This window comes from Sinocyclocheilus anshuiensis, unplaced genomic scaffold (genome assembly GCF_001515605.1).
Source record: "Sinocyclocheilus anshuiensis isolate Anshui unplaced genomic scaffold, SAMN03320099.WGS_v1.1 scaffold426, whole genome shotgun sequence".
NCBI lineage: Eukaryota > Metazoa > Chordata > Actinopteri > Cypriniformes > Cyprinidae > Sinocyclocheilus > Sinocyclocheilus anshuiensis.
Genome location: NW_015542362.1, coordinates 360,659 through 373,903, shown reverse-complemented (window position 1 = coordinate 373,903; position 13,245 = coordinate 360,659). Strand labels below are relative to the sequence as shown.

The 13,245-nt window shown below is 37.4% G+C and overlaps 4 protein-coding genes across 10 annotated transcripts in view; 2 read left to right on the top strand and 2 right to left on the bottom strand.

Annotated features, from left to right (window-relative positions):
* Positions 1-1,498: 1,498 nt before the first annotated feature.
* majin (membrane anchored junction protein) lies at positions 1,499-6,185 on the bottom strand. 3 transcript variants are annotated; one of them, XM_016490859.1, is made up of 9 exons: positions 6,140-6,185; positions 5,979-6,054; positions 4,124-4,246; positions 4,016-4,047; positions 3,731-3,867; positions 2,735-2,786; positions 2,417-2,468; positions 1,656-1,725; positions 1,499-1,558 (listed from the first exon to the last, which is right to left on the bottom strand). In XM_016490859.1, exons 1-9 carry the CDS (start codon positions 6,173-6,175, stop codon positions 1,510-1,512), a joined length of 627 nt encoding a protein of 208 aa, XP_016346345.1. In that variant the 5' UTR covers positions 6,176-6,185; the 3' UTR covers positions 1,499-1,509. The 3 variants fall into 3 exon arrangements, with proteins under 3 accessions (XP_016346345.1, XP_016346347.1, XP_016346346.1); XM_016490861.1 differs by having other exon boundaries at positions 4,016-4,044; XM_016490860.1 differs by lacking the exons at positions 5,979-6,054; positions 6,140-6,185 and adding exons at positions 4,689-4,764; positions 4,850-4,895.
* Positions 6,186-6,947: 762 nt separating this feature from the next.
* LOC107691898 (glyoxal reductase) lies at positions 6,948-8,870 on the top strand. Its single transcript, XM_016490736.1, has 2 exons — positions 6,948-7,130; positions 7,230-8,870. Exon 2 carries the CDS (start codon positions 7,257-7,259, stop codon positions 8,121-8,123), a length of 867 nt encoding a protein of 288 aa, XP_016346222.1. The 5' UTR covers positions 6,948-7,130; positions 7,230-7,256; the 3' UTR covers positions 8,124-8,870.
* A 31-nt stretch (positions 8,871-8,901) lies between these two features.
* Positions 8,902-10,956, bottom strand: badb (BCL2 associated agonist of cell death b). Of its 3 annotated transcripts, none has more exons than XM_016490738.1 (4): positions 10,822-10,956; positions 9,968-10,113; positions 9,493-9,698; positions 8,902-9,370 (listed from the first exon to the last, which is right to left on the bottom strand). In XM_016490738.1, exons 2-4 carry the CDS (start codon positions 10,104-10,106, stop codon positions 9,257-9,259), a joined length of 459 nt encoding a protein of 152 aa, XP_016346224.1. In that variant the 5' UTR covers positions 10,107-10,113; positions 10,822-10,956; the 3' UTR covers positions 8,902-9,256. The 3 variants fall into 3 exon arrangements, with proteins under 3 accessions (XP_016346224.1, XP_016346223.1, XP_016346225.1); XM_016490737.1 differs by having other exon boundaries at positions 10,826-10,954; XM_016490739.1 differs by lacking the exon at positions 10,822-10,956 and adding an exon at positions 10,709-10,729.
* Positions 10,957-12,291: 1,335 nt separating this feature from the next.
* Positions 12,292-13,245, top strand: part of LOC107691897 (exocyst complex component 6B-like) — a 106,850-nt gene continuing 105,896 nt past the window's right edge. For all 3 annotated transcript variants that reach the window (XR_001634590.1, XM_016490734.1, XM_016490735.1), the window contains exon 1: positions 12,292-12,445. Coding sequence is in view for 2 of the 3 variants with exons in the window: in XM_016490734.1 (XP_016346220.1) it covers positions 12,357-12,445 (89 nt within the window). In the remaining variant the exon portion in view is untranslated. The remainder of the gene's footprint in view (positions 12,446-13,245) is intronic.

The window sequence follows — 13,245 nt, the reverse complement described above, 5'->3', positions numbered from 1 at the left end:
AGAGTGAAGATGTCATGACTTTGTTTATTTGAATTGTTCTGAGTATATAGAGTAGAGTATAGAGCAATATTCCAACAATTGTGGAGAATATTGATGACTTTTTAAAGGCTTTACCAGAATGTACACTGTACAAAAGTTTAGGGTCTTTTATGCTCACCCAGGCTGCATCTAATCAAAATACAACAAAACAGTAATATTGTGAAATATTTTTACAGTTAGTATATTTTAAAATGTCATTTATTACTGTGATGGCAAAGCAAAAATTTCAGCAGCCATTCCTTTAGTCTTTGGTGTTACATGATATATAACATTTCTTATTTTTATCAGTTGAAAAGAGTTGTGCTGCAGAAATCATGATACTTTTTTTTTTTTGATGAATAGAAAGAATAATTTATTTTAACAATGTTTTGTAACAATGTCAGTCTTCACTGTTAATTTGGATCAATTTAATTAATCTTTGCTGAATAGAAGTATTCATTAAAAAATGATGTGCATGTACAGTAAATGTTGTTGTTGATCCTGATGCTATTTTAGTGCAAAAGCTAAATTGAAAGTCCTTTACAATGCATTCCTGGGTGCTGACTATACTAGCAAACTACTATTAATCCATTCACTTTCTAACACGCACAATTCATTATGTCATTGGAAATGGAATGGATGACATAATTCAACATCCTCTCAACCCACCTCCCCGCAACACACACGCTCAGCATGATTCATACTTCAAGGTCTCCAGGGTTTTTATCACAGAATGGAGTGTAATTATAAAAAGATATTAAGATTTATACAGGGCCAGCTTTTCAAAAAAACTTCAGTTTGATTGACACAGAGGTTTAAAGGTCGAGATATTAATATAATCAGCTCATCAAGTGAAAACGTGAGGCCATGCCCTCTCCTGTTGTTTTGGCAGCTGCTATAAAGTGCAAGCGGATGTATTAATAATCTAATTCTTCATGACTCTACTGGTTTCCAGGTTACAGCGATACGTAAACTCTGAAAATAAAAACAAGAGAGATAAATCTGGGCTTTTTCTTGAGTCATGAACCCAAAGTTAGAAGTCTTTGACAGATACAGGAGAGCTTCAACTAATTCTTCTTTGATCCTGTAATAATTTGCAAAGGCAGTTGAGAGTGGTCTGCCACACACACACTCAATTTAGTGAACGCTGCAACAACACGCACACACTCAGATACACAGAAACACAAAAAAGCCAACAAAACTCGCTGTTCTAACGATCCTATTCAGGTGAACGCACATAATAGAACATACAATGTAATTTCAGGGCTTACTGACAGTGACATGCAACAAAAGGAATTTTCACCCAACGCAACCGTTTGAAATATTAGTATATATTTGAAACTCTCATATGAACACAGTTAGAACGATACGTTTTGAAGAATTACACAAACAGAATGCACCAACAGCACAAATGAACCAGGTGCTACTCAAAACCTTAAACAGCTTTTTCTTTCTTCTCTGTAAGTGTCAAGGAACGATGGTTTGGATTTTTTAATTTGCAGGACTCTTACGGAAGAACAGAGAGAAGGGAAACAGCGAGCTGTGAAAACATTATGAAGAACATGCAGATAATAAGTCCATTCTGAGTTTTTTTAATCTCAGAACTTTATGCAGATTCAAACACTTCAGTATCTCACCTGGCCATTCTAGTAATGATCCCAGTGTTCTGTCCAGTTGTTGAATTTGGGTCAGGACTTTCAGGGGCAGCTAAACAATGTGTTAAAAAGCCCATAAGATTAAAAATCATTAGATTTTACTTCAACAGTTTCATTATTTTTTAACTAATGATAAGTAACTTTGTTAAATGTTTGCCCACCACTAGTCACTTACAGATTCTACTGACGACTTTGTCAATGAATAAGCCTGATTATCATTCGTTTGTGAATTTTGAGTAAATGTTGTGTAAAAAAAGATTTCATCTCATTTGCTAGCACTGAGTTCTTCTATGCCATTGGCCACCCAGCTTTCTAGATACTGTTATTAGCATTGGCCATCGAAAGCCCATACCGGTTGACAACTAACTTTATCTGATTATTTGATAGTTAAATGAATAGTTCACCCAAAAATGAACATTTTGTCATTATTTACATAATTTATTCACCCTTCACAGTTGACGGTAGCCCTTGACTTCCACAGTATTTCATTTTTTTTTTGATTACCAACATTCTTCAAAATATCTTCTTTTGTGCATACAGGTTTGGAATGACAAGAGGATAAGTAAATAATGACAGAATTTTCATTTCTGGGTGAACTATCCCATTAAACCTCAAAAAGGAAAGTGATTTGATGACTAATAACAGAAAAAATTATGAGCAGAATTGTGTGATTCAAAATGCTTATTTGGGTTGGATCACTAATATATTAGGAAAGACACTGATATGCTGAATATGGAGTTTACCATCATGCACATCTGGTGCTGGTGGACAAGTCACATGTGAATCAGCATGAATCTACAACAGAATAGAAACGAGAGAGAGAAATCAAGAACATACCAATGATGGATGTGCTCACAAATGAAAAGTACCTGAAACAGGTTTTTATTTTTATCAGCTGCTATAATTAACATAATGGAGTAGTTATGCCACCCGAATGAGCTAATATGTCAGATTGTGCACCCTGCAGGGGCAATTAAAAATGATTAACAATTGAGACAGTGTGTGTGTAAGTGATGGAGAGAAAAACTGGCTCCCCAAAACACACACGTTCATCCACTAACCTCACTGCCACAAACCATCTCTTCTGCACCATTGGCCGAGGAAGGGGACTCCCTGAAAGAGAGAAAGATTTATTTGTTCTCTTTTTTTTGACATATCTAATTCCTGTTCCCTTTTCCAGCACATTTAACATAAAAACAAAAGACCTGTTTTAGGCAAGTCTGCAAGCGTATGAGCCTGAGGGCTTGCACACATACACACAAATTCCCTATGAAAAGACGTCTATTTTTGATACTGCAGTAGGTGAGTTGTGTAAACTCCACCGAATTACTGCAGTCCTTGCCAGAATGAACCAACATCATCATTTTCTCATCGCCCACCACAAACAAAATGAGGACATGACGGAATTAAAAGTACGTCAAATTCTGTTCTCCGCTGGCTTATTGATTTGTGCATCTCTTTTTATGCGGAGGAATTGGATGAGATGGGATGTTATTTTAACAGCTAAATTATTATGTTCTGCCTGCAGATTGAGTGACAGCTTCATTGAGATGGCGCCCCATGCTCAGGCTCCTCTGCTCTGCTGTTTCATAACTGCTGCATGTGACTCAACACCTCATCACTCGGGTCAGCAATCTTATCAGCTTATCAACCATCACTGAAAACAAAGTGGAAAATCCCACAAATGTCTCCTTGTGTCTGTCTGACAGCAAGGTCCCATGAAATGTATTTATAAACACCATCCTATAATTGTATGGCTTGGTTTCATCATCACTCCGAATGGCCTTTTAAATGATTGGCAACTGTTTACTGTATATGAGTCATGCGATGAAATTTGGGCCTGTTCTATTGTTGTTTTATTCATTATTATTTTATTTCCATTTATGTTGTATCGTGACATTATGCATCCAGCAAGGACTTTAAAGAAGTATTAAAATGACACTACAAGTGTTGGAAAAAAAAACTAAATACACTTTGAGGGAAAGACAGATTTGCATAGGTGAAGGACAAGACTTGACATTGATTTATTACCTCATGCAGCACATAAACACACTTACTGAAAGCACTCTGGGGTTTGCTTATTATCCTTGTGTTGGTCCATAGTGCCCTCTTCTGGATGATCCATTGCAGTGGTTTGGTCTGTCCTCATTGGCTCACTAGCACACTGTGGACTTTTCAATATAGACTGTTTCTCCTGTGGGCATTTACATTTACTTTCATCAGTTTCTGACAATCACAATGATAGGAATCAAGCACCATGGCAAAACATTATGTTTGGAATTTTTACCACAAAATAATTTCAACATAACTTAAGAAATGAATATTTAACAAAAGACACTCACCGGTGTGTTCCAGGCGTTGGTATTTTTCACTGCTGAACAAGAGTCAAAGACTATAGTTAATTTAAAGCATGTGTCATAATGAAAAGGTGATATTGAGAGGACTCCCACCTGCATATGGAAAGGCTGGTTCACGATACTCCACATATAGCGTGATTAGGAAGGGGTATGGAGACAGTTTTACACCCTCTTTCATGAACTTCATTTTGGACACTTGTTCCCATTTACTTTTGTCTGTAAGTGTGGTGAGTTGTCAAGGGAAGTAATGGTCCATTATTTGTATAAATTGTAGTTATCACCTTTAGTTTAACTGACTCTGAATGCAACAGCAGTTCAGCTTTTATTAAAATGACAAACATTTTAAAAAAGAGTCAAAGTCAAGACTCCCTGAGTTCTTTCATACATTTAAAGGGATAGTTCAATAAAATGGAACTTTGGTTATTATTTACTTAACCTCATGTATTACTTTTTTTCGTCTGTGGAACATAAAAAAAATGTTATTTACAAAATGTCTTAGCGGTTTTTTCCATAAAATGGAAGTCAAAGGTAACCAGAACTGTTTGGGTCCTGACATTTTTCAAAATGTCTTCTGTGTGCTGCAGAAGAAAGATAACAGCTCTACAGGTTCGGAACGACAATTTCATTTTTGGGTAAAGTTAAATTCAGAGAAGCATACAGGGAAAAATGTTTAAATGCTGGGTGGTGAAGGGGTGAAGACCATCCAGGTTTGCAAGTACCGCACGCACAGCATTCTGCAAAACAAAATCAGATTAGGAATGAAATCTTCCCAAGGTTTACTAAATCAAATCCAAAATGATAATCCTGGTCTTAAAAAACCTCCAGCTCCTCACTGACTAGCGCTCCATACAGCATTTCTTCCTCATGAACGCTATAAAAGACAATATCCAAATCAGATAGGCTATTTCTAGAGAAATTACCTCTTTTTTAACTAATATCAAAAGGTAGGCTATATTGTAAAGGTAAAGGTATATTGTAAAGGTAAAAATCGTAAAGGTATTCAAAATAATATAGCATACTTTATATTAAACAAATAAAATAAGCTTGTATGGTCTTGCCTGCTCATGTCTCCTCTTCTTATCTTGAATTTGAAGACTTGTTGTCCAGCCTGAAAAAATCTGGTCTCAGGCACAGGGAAGGAAAAGGCCTGGATTGACATTGTTGCTCTTTTGAGTATAAATGGAACCTTCACTGGAAAAATATTAAACAAGAAGTATGGTATTACCTATATGATAAATGTATGTTTTATGCTTATATGTGTATAGTTTACAGAAATCTAGATTACTAAACAACTCCGGCTTGCTAGGACAAATGATCAATTCCCTGAGTTTCTGTAATTTATAAAACCAACACAGAATCGTTTAATTTTTGATTTTTTTTAATTTATAAATGGAAATGACATGGTTAATAAACACTCGGGGGCAAAAGTATAAGTTACCGTAACGCCTCATGCATTTCTCGCCAACTGTTTTAGAACGTTGAAAAAGAGCGCGGGCCTGTCAAGCGATGTCAGTGGTCCCGCCCTCAGGTCATGAAAGCATACTCTGATTGGTCAAATGCGGCATGCATCCACTGAGGATGCATGTCGCATATGTCCCGCCCCTTTATTGTCACATGATCATGTTAGGTTGAGCGGGTTGTACAGCAGTTGACATAGATAAGGCTGTATGAGAAAGTTTGTCGCTTACTCGTTACAGGTAGAACGTAGATAGATTAGTATTGTTATTTACGTGGAGCAGATCATTGAACCTTGACACATAAAAAAAATGTTATTTACAAAATGTCTTAGCGGTTTTTTCCATAAAATGGAAGTCAAAGGTAACCAGAACTGTTTGGGTCCTGACATTTTTCAAAATGTCTTCTGTGTGCTGCAGAAGAAAGATAACAGCTCTACAGGTTCGGAACGACAATTTCATTTTTGGGTAAAGTTAAATTCAGAGAAGCATACAGGGAAAAATGTTTAAATGCTGGGTGGTGAAGGGGTGAAGACCATCCAGGTTTGCAAGTACCGCACGCACAGCATTCTGCAAAACAAAATCAGATTAGGAATGAAATCTTCCCAAGGTTTACTAAATCAAATCCAAAATGATAATCCTGGTCTTAAAAAACCTCCAGCTCCTCACTGACTAGCGCTCCATACAGCATTTCTTCCTCATGAACGCTATAAAAGACAATATCCAAATCAGATAGGCTATTTCTAGAGAAATTACCTCTTTTTTAACTAATATCAAAAGGTAGGCTATATTGTAAAGGTAAAGGTATATTGTAAAGGTAAAAATCGTAAAGGTATTCAAAATAATATAGCATACTTTATATTAAACAAATAAAATAAGCTTGTATGGTCTTGCCTGCTCATGTCTCCTCTTCTTATCTTGAATTTGAAGACTTGTTGTCCAGCCTGAAAAAATCTGGTCTCAGGCACAGGGAAGGAAAAGGCCTGGATTGACATTGTTGCTCTTTTGAGTATAAATGGAACCTTCACTGGAAAAATATTAAACAAGAAGTATGGTATTACCTATATGATAAATGTATGTTTTATGCTTATATGTGTATAGTTTACAGAAATCTAGATTACTAAACAACTCCGGCTTGCTAGGACAAATGATCAATTCCCTGAGTTTCTGTAATTTATAAAACCAACACAGAATCGTTTAATTTTTGATTTTTTTTAATTTATAAATGGAAATGACATGGTTAATAAACACTCGGGGGCAAAAGTATAAGTTACCGTAACGCCTCATGCATTTCTCGCCAACTGTTTTAGAACGTTGAAAAAGAGCGCGGGCCTGTCAAGCATGTCAGTGGTCCCGCCCTCAGGTCATGAAAGCATACTCTGATTGGTCAAATGCGGCATGCATCCACTGAGGATGCATGTCGCATATGTCCCGCCCCTTTATTGTCACATGATCAAGTTAGGTTGAGCGGGTTGTACAGCAGTTGACATAGATAAGGCTGTATGAGAAAGTTTATCGCTTACTCGTTACAGGTAGAACGTAGATAGATTAGTATTGTTATTTACGTGGAACAGATCATTGAACCTTGACCGTGTTGAATTCACTGGCGCCTGTTTGTTTTTTCATTTTCAAAAAAAACCTGCAGGGTGAGTTTATGTCTCTGTTACTCCAATTTATAATTTCAATGCATAATTAAATATATTATTCTTAATGCACATGCTTCATCACTTCTTTATGCACTACAGCTTTCATAGTCTCCCTCTTCTCTCCAAATGACTGACCCTCAGCCATCTGTACTTCTCAACACTGGGACTCGGATGCCTCTGTTGGGACTGGGCACTTTCCGTTTGCAGGGTCAAGAGGACACTTATAATGCTGTGGATGCAGCTTTGACAGCTGGTTACCGTGCCTTTGACACTGCGGCAGTGTACCATAATGAAGCACAATTAGGTCATGCCCTCTGTTGCCTGCTGCCCAAGCATGGCCTCTCTCGAGAAGATGTTTTTATTACTAGTAAACTGGGTCCCAAAGATCAGGGGTCCAAAGCCAGAGATGGTTGCCTGAGGAGCCTGGAGCAATTGGGATTGGGCTACATTGACCTTTATCTTATTCATTGGCCAGGTACTCAGGGGCTGCCAGCGGGGTATAAACGAAACCCTGAAAACCGTGCTCAGAGCTGGACAGTCTTGGAGGAGTTCTACTCAGAAGGAAAATTTCGGGCCATTGGGGTGTCTAATTACACAGTAGAGCACATGCAGGAGCTACTGAAGAGCTGTAAAGTGCCCCCAGCAGTTCTTCAGGTGGAGTTCCACCCAAAGCTGGTTCAAAAGGACCTGAGGGAACTTTGCAAGGAAAGAGGGGTGTGTTTTCAGGCATACTCGTCTCTTGGAACAGGGCTTCTACCATCAGACCATGTGGTTCTGGATTTAGCAAAAAAGTATGGGAGGACATCAGCCCAAGTGCTGCTGAGGTGGGCCGTACAACAGAACATTCCAGTACTGCCAAAATCGCGTCAGCCAGAACGTGTGGAGGAGAATGGGCGTCTGTTTGACTTTGAGATTAGCGAGGAGGATGTGGAAAAGCTCTCCGCTCTTGATTGCGGGGAGAAGTTCTGCTGGGATCCAACACAAGTGTCTTAAAGACAACTCATTGACAAAAACTCAAATGAATTTTTGACTTACCGAAATTCCAAGGTTGTTCAGATTTACAAATTTACATCCCACAGCATCATCTACATGGCTCTTTATTTTATGGTTAGCTTGCTACTTTATCTTTTGCTTGACCATTTGAAAGGGAACTGCGAGAGATGTTCTGATGCAAACAGTATATTAAACCAGTTAACTCTGTAATAGTGTCAGGATTTTTTTTTAAAGCCGCATGTCCAAGTTCAACCTCTGTTTACAATTTGCACCTCACATAAAACAAAGGAGTAGAGTGTGACTAATGTAGAAGTAAACAACTGCAGTTTGATATATTGCCAAATTCTATTACATGAAGAACAGTACTTACATTTTACGTTTCAGAAAGAAGAACAACCTTGCTGAAAGTGATTTATTCATTCTTAGTAGGCTATATTGGTTAGTACAAACAATAACATCACAATAAAATGTTTTTAATTAATAGAAAAGTGACAAGGCATTGAAAATCTGTTATGTTCAAGTAATACCAGTAATGTTTGATTGTGTCCCCTGCTCTCTTGGGTATTTAGACCCATTCTTGTTTTGAAGTTTTTGTGTTTATTAGTTGTAGAAACTTCCTGTAGATTTTTATGACTCAAGAGATGGTAATAAAGCAAAAGGATTCTTCAAAGTAGCCAAAGTCCCTTTACAGTAAAAAAACAGATTTTATTTACAGCTGACGCTCTAAAAATATTGTTAAAAATTCAGGTAATGTATAATAAAATACCTTCAACGTCTTTTGATTTCATCTGAATATGAAAACCGATGTGGCAGAGTGACAGGAAGTCTATGATTTGAACAAGCTGATATCCAGCTTTCGCACATTCATGAGATTTACTGCGTAATATTCCCAGAGCTCAAGGAAAATTGGAGATTCTCCGGTTTTGTCATTTTTGTGGGCTAGCACATGCCAGTGAGAAACCGATTATGCTTTTCCACAGTCAAGGGTCCCAGTGCAGTTCATGAAAAGGCTTTAAAACCAGTCGATGGAATTATTCCTTCTCTTCACAGCAGTGCATCCTTTTCTTCTGCCACCAATTGTTATGTACAGTAGTCCTCTTTTCTCTCTTCTTCCATCATTCATTCACTGTCAGTCACTCTGCGGGGCGCGACTCAGCATCAGACTCTTTGTGACTCCAAAGGAAGGCCAACCAGCTGGGGGACTGCCGCATCTGCCGTGTAGTTCCTGCGCTCTTCACCCTCTTCATCTGTAAGAGATGCAAGATAAGAAAATCATTTTAATTTTCCATTGCTTAATAAGTAGGTAAAACAGAGTTTTAATTTACCTTGCATGTTGATCACTATTCTTAATGGAACTAGGTTTCCTTACCCCTTTATCAAGGAGGATGTCAAACTCATCACTCATTCTCCTTAGCTGTTGGCCATATTTCTTAGCTGCCCACAAAGCAGGAGGAGCCGAGCGAGATCTAGGCCTGAAAGGATCACCTCCAACCAAATCGCCTTCATCTGCTGCCCCGGTCTCCAGCAGGTCCTCATCATTCATGGAAAGATTCCGGTGTCTCCCTAGTTGTTCTCCTACAATGACATTTGATATTGAATGATACCTGATCAGATCAGACCTTACGTTAGAATACATTTAAAGTATCTCTTAATGCGAAATAAATTTGATCCATTATTGGTTTTAAAAGCTAAAACCAATGCCACCACAGAGTGCCTTCGAATGTACAATGTACTACATTCTTGTATTTGCTTGTAATTGTGGTCTGCTGTGCTGTGTATCCAGGATACAACAGAAATGACGTGTGTTCTTGTAACTATCCTACAGGCCCTTGAGACTGACTCACCTTTCAGCCTATCAGGCACAGCGAGATGCTGCTTTCTCTGTGGTGATCCACTGTTATTTTTCGCCTGGCCTGATTCCTCACAGTCTTCCGATGTCTCGGTCTCTGACTCATTGTCAGAGATACTGAACATTTGTGCCATGATTAAACTGCAAGTTAAAAGAAAAACTTGATTAATTACATTTTCATTTATGCACATTTCTAAATATGCTGTTTAGGTAGATGGAAACATGTTGCTGTTTGTGTGTTATTTCACATTATGAAATAGCTTATCCTCAAACAGATCAACTAAGAGCAGGATCAACAATATAACCTCATAAGCTACCGGTAAAGATGAGGCAAACAGTGCAATACTGCTTGATTAATATAGGCAGCACTGTTGCGCAGTATTTCACTCTTGAGCCACCACCACCAAAAAAACTAAAACCAGTGTTATGGTCTGAACTCAGACAGACTTTCTCGACGCGATCGTTTATAGTGAAAACTGACCACAGACATATTTCTCAAAGCTTATTTCAAAGAAATAACCTGCATTATCTGACAATAAACATAACAATAACAGTATTACCATACCAGTTTTGTTTAAATTTAGTTCTGCAAATGCTAACTACTTATGCTTATCGAGTTACGTGTCATAATTATTACATTTCAAGATACGGTTGTAATCTCACACGGTCGCATATAAAAACGGGGATCAAGAGGAAACTTCTGTTTACAACTTTGAGGCTCAGTGCCACCCCAAACCGTCCGACGACCGCGGGTTGATAACTTTTTTTAAGTTTCAGCCCTGCTTTGTAGTGTTTTCAAAATCGCGTCGTGTATTTGTTTAATTATTAATATTTAAACTATCGAGCTACCCACCGATGTTGGAGTCTCTCGGCGTCCTGCGTACAGTCTTCCGGGTGATATGGATCTGTGTTTTGGACTGGCTCTGTTTGGATTCCTGCTGCGGTCCTGACACGCACCCGTGATGTGGGGAGTAGAAGCGCAACAGCAAATCACCTCCAACTCCCACAGTGCAGGACACTTGTAAACAATAACAAATTAATTGAAATAAACACAGGCGTTGTTGTATTTAATAAACGTTTCAGCCCTAAATAATTTTTGTATAGAAAACCACTTTAAAAATAATGGACCCTCATTTACCAAATAAATGAATATGAAAAATGGATGACTTGAAATAATTGTATTATTTTTATTTTCGTTTATCAGGAGAGTGGCAGTTAAAGAGTTTTTGCTATGGACAACGGTTATTATTCAGAAATTAATGTCAGTCAATAGTGGCATTGAAAATAAATCGATAACGATAAAACGTTTGCTTTTATGATAATGACTGCGATAATGATGCAATAAAATTATTGGGAAAAAATAGGAAAAATTCTGCGCTAATTAAGTAAAATAAAAAGAAAATGTTTAAAATTGGGTGCGTAGATTAAATCAATAGAGAAAAATACAAAAAAGGCAAAGGCAAAAAATCCGCACACCAAACGAAATGCAAAGTTCCACACACACACACACACACACACACACACACACACAAGCAAACGTTTCAGTCCTTGCTGGACTATCTTCAGTGCTAAAAGGAATACTCCTAATAGGAATATTGCTAATAACCTACTCCTAAATATAATGTAGAAACTTAATATTTTCTGTAAAGCTGCTTTGCAACGATTGGCATCTATACAAATAAACTTGAATTGAAAAAAAAAAAAAATAGAATTGAATAGAAATATAATTATAATAAATAATTATATTATTATATTAATATCTAATAAATAAAATATAATTATAAAAAGGAAAAAAAAAAATTACTGGGTACATATTTAATGTTTTGGACATTTTTAGATTTTTATGTCCTGAATTGAATTATGTCCATGTCACGTTTAATAACTATTAATATCCAATGGTGGTGTGTTTGGTACATGAAGCACAAGATGTCGCTGTCTTGCAATGCAGCGTTTGTGTTTTGAGGCGATATTACGCAGGGCAGGGGTTGTAATAATTAGCATCAAAATTCTCACGTAGTGTCATATATTCAGTCATTACCTGACTGAACACATTTTCCCTCATTAAATAGCCTGAATTTAATTTGCTTTTTATATTGTGACAGGTATAAAAAGTTAATAATTGTATAATAAAAAGGGACTTTTAAATTAAACCTCTCCTCCATATGTATTCATTAAAGTATTATAAATATATTATAGATAAATACAATGTTGTTTTGTCCACTCTAAAACGTATTTTGCCGTAAAGAATCGTTCAACAGTAATACCGGAAGTAAAAGCTCCAGTCTCTCTCTCTCTCTCTCTCTCTCTCTCTCTCTCTCTCTCTCTCTCTCTCTCTCTCTGGGCGCTGTGTTTGTTCTCTAGTGCCCGTCGCGAGGATATGAAAGATGGCGAGCGCCGAGACAGCGGCAGAGAACGAGCGAATCCTGCGTGAGATTGAGAGCACAGACACTAACTGCATCGGACCAACACTCCGGTAAGTCTTCATTAACCGTACCGGAGGCTACCGGGCTCGGGGTGCGATATGACATTCCCGGAGAGGCTGTTCTCCTTGTTCCCTCAACTTCTCACTCAGAGACTTGCCAGGAAATCTTCCATTCAAGTTGTCAGGCTGGTAAAGTTGGTGATCGGTAGCGGTTTAGAGAAAGTTTTAGTTAGTATTCCTCTCACATGCCCCCCTGCATGGCTCCCGGAGAGTATAATGACTAACGCTCTTTGTTTGTAAACAAACCAAAAGAGCCGTGAATACTGTGTTGTGTTGTTGCTGTCCATTGTATTTAGGGAAGTAAACCAGGTTATTAACTTCTCAAAACAGTTGGCATTTTGCTTTTTCCTAACATGAATTTCTGCGTCAGAGTTTGATGACACATTTGTTTTGATTGGAAACCAAAATCAGTTGTCACCAAATTAGCATAGCTCCTTCTTGTGGAGTGTCAAGTTTTTAACCAGATTGAGCTACATTTGCAAACCACAGATTAAAGTTAAATGTTTGACATTTAGTATTTTAGACTGTAGTATTTTAGGTTTTAAGCATCATGACTCAACTAAAGCTGAATTTGATCTGTGATGATTAGATACACAATATCTTGAACAAGTACACAGAACAAAGAGAGCATAATGTGTCATTCTTCAGCACAGTAAATATAAGTGTACCTTTTCCACTAACTTTCCACATAGCTGACCTGCATCTGTCAACTATGTTGTTTGGATACTACTATTTATTTATTTATGTTTTTTTTTTTAATTAAAAATAAAACAAAAAAGAAGATAAATATA

Coding starts and splice junctions, on each gene's coding strand:
- majin (XM_016490859.1), bottom strand. CDS start 6,175: ATGCTGTATGGAGCGCTAGTCAGTGAGGAGCTGGAG. Junction 6,055..6,139: donor TAGTCAGTGAGGAGCTGGAG/GTTTTTTAAGAC, acceptor TTTGTTTTGCAG/AATGCTGTGCGTGCGGTACT. Junction 4,048..4,123: donor ACCAGCCTTTCCATATGCAG/GTGGGAGTCCTC, acceptor ACTCTTGTTCAG/CAGTGAAAAATACCAACGCC.
- LOC107691898 (XM_016490736.1), top strand. CDS start 7,257: ATGACTGACCCTCAGCCATCTGTACTTCTCAACACTGGGACTCGGATG.
- badb (XM_016490738.1), bottom strand. CDS start 10,106: ATGGCACAAATGTTCAGTATCTCTGACAATGAGTCAGAGACCGAGACA. Junction 9,699..9,967: donor TGTGCCTGATAGGCTGAAAG/GTGAGTCAGTCT, acceptor ATGTCATTGTAG/GAGAACAACTAGGGAGACAC. Junction 9,371..9,492: donor ACATCCTCCTTGATAAAGGG/GTAAGGAAACCT, acceptor CATCTCTTACAG/ATGAAGAGGGTGAAGAGCGC.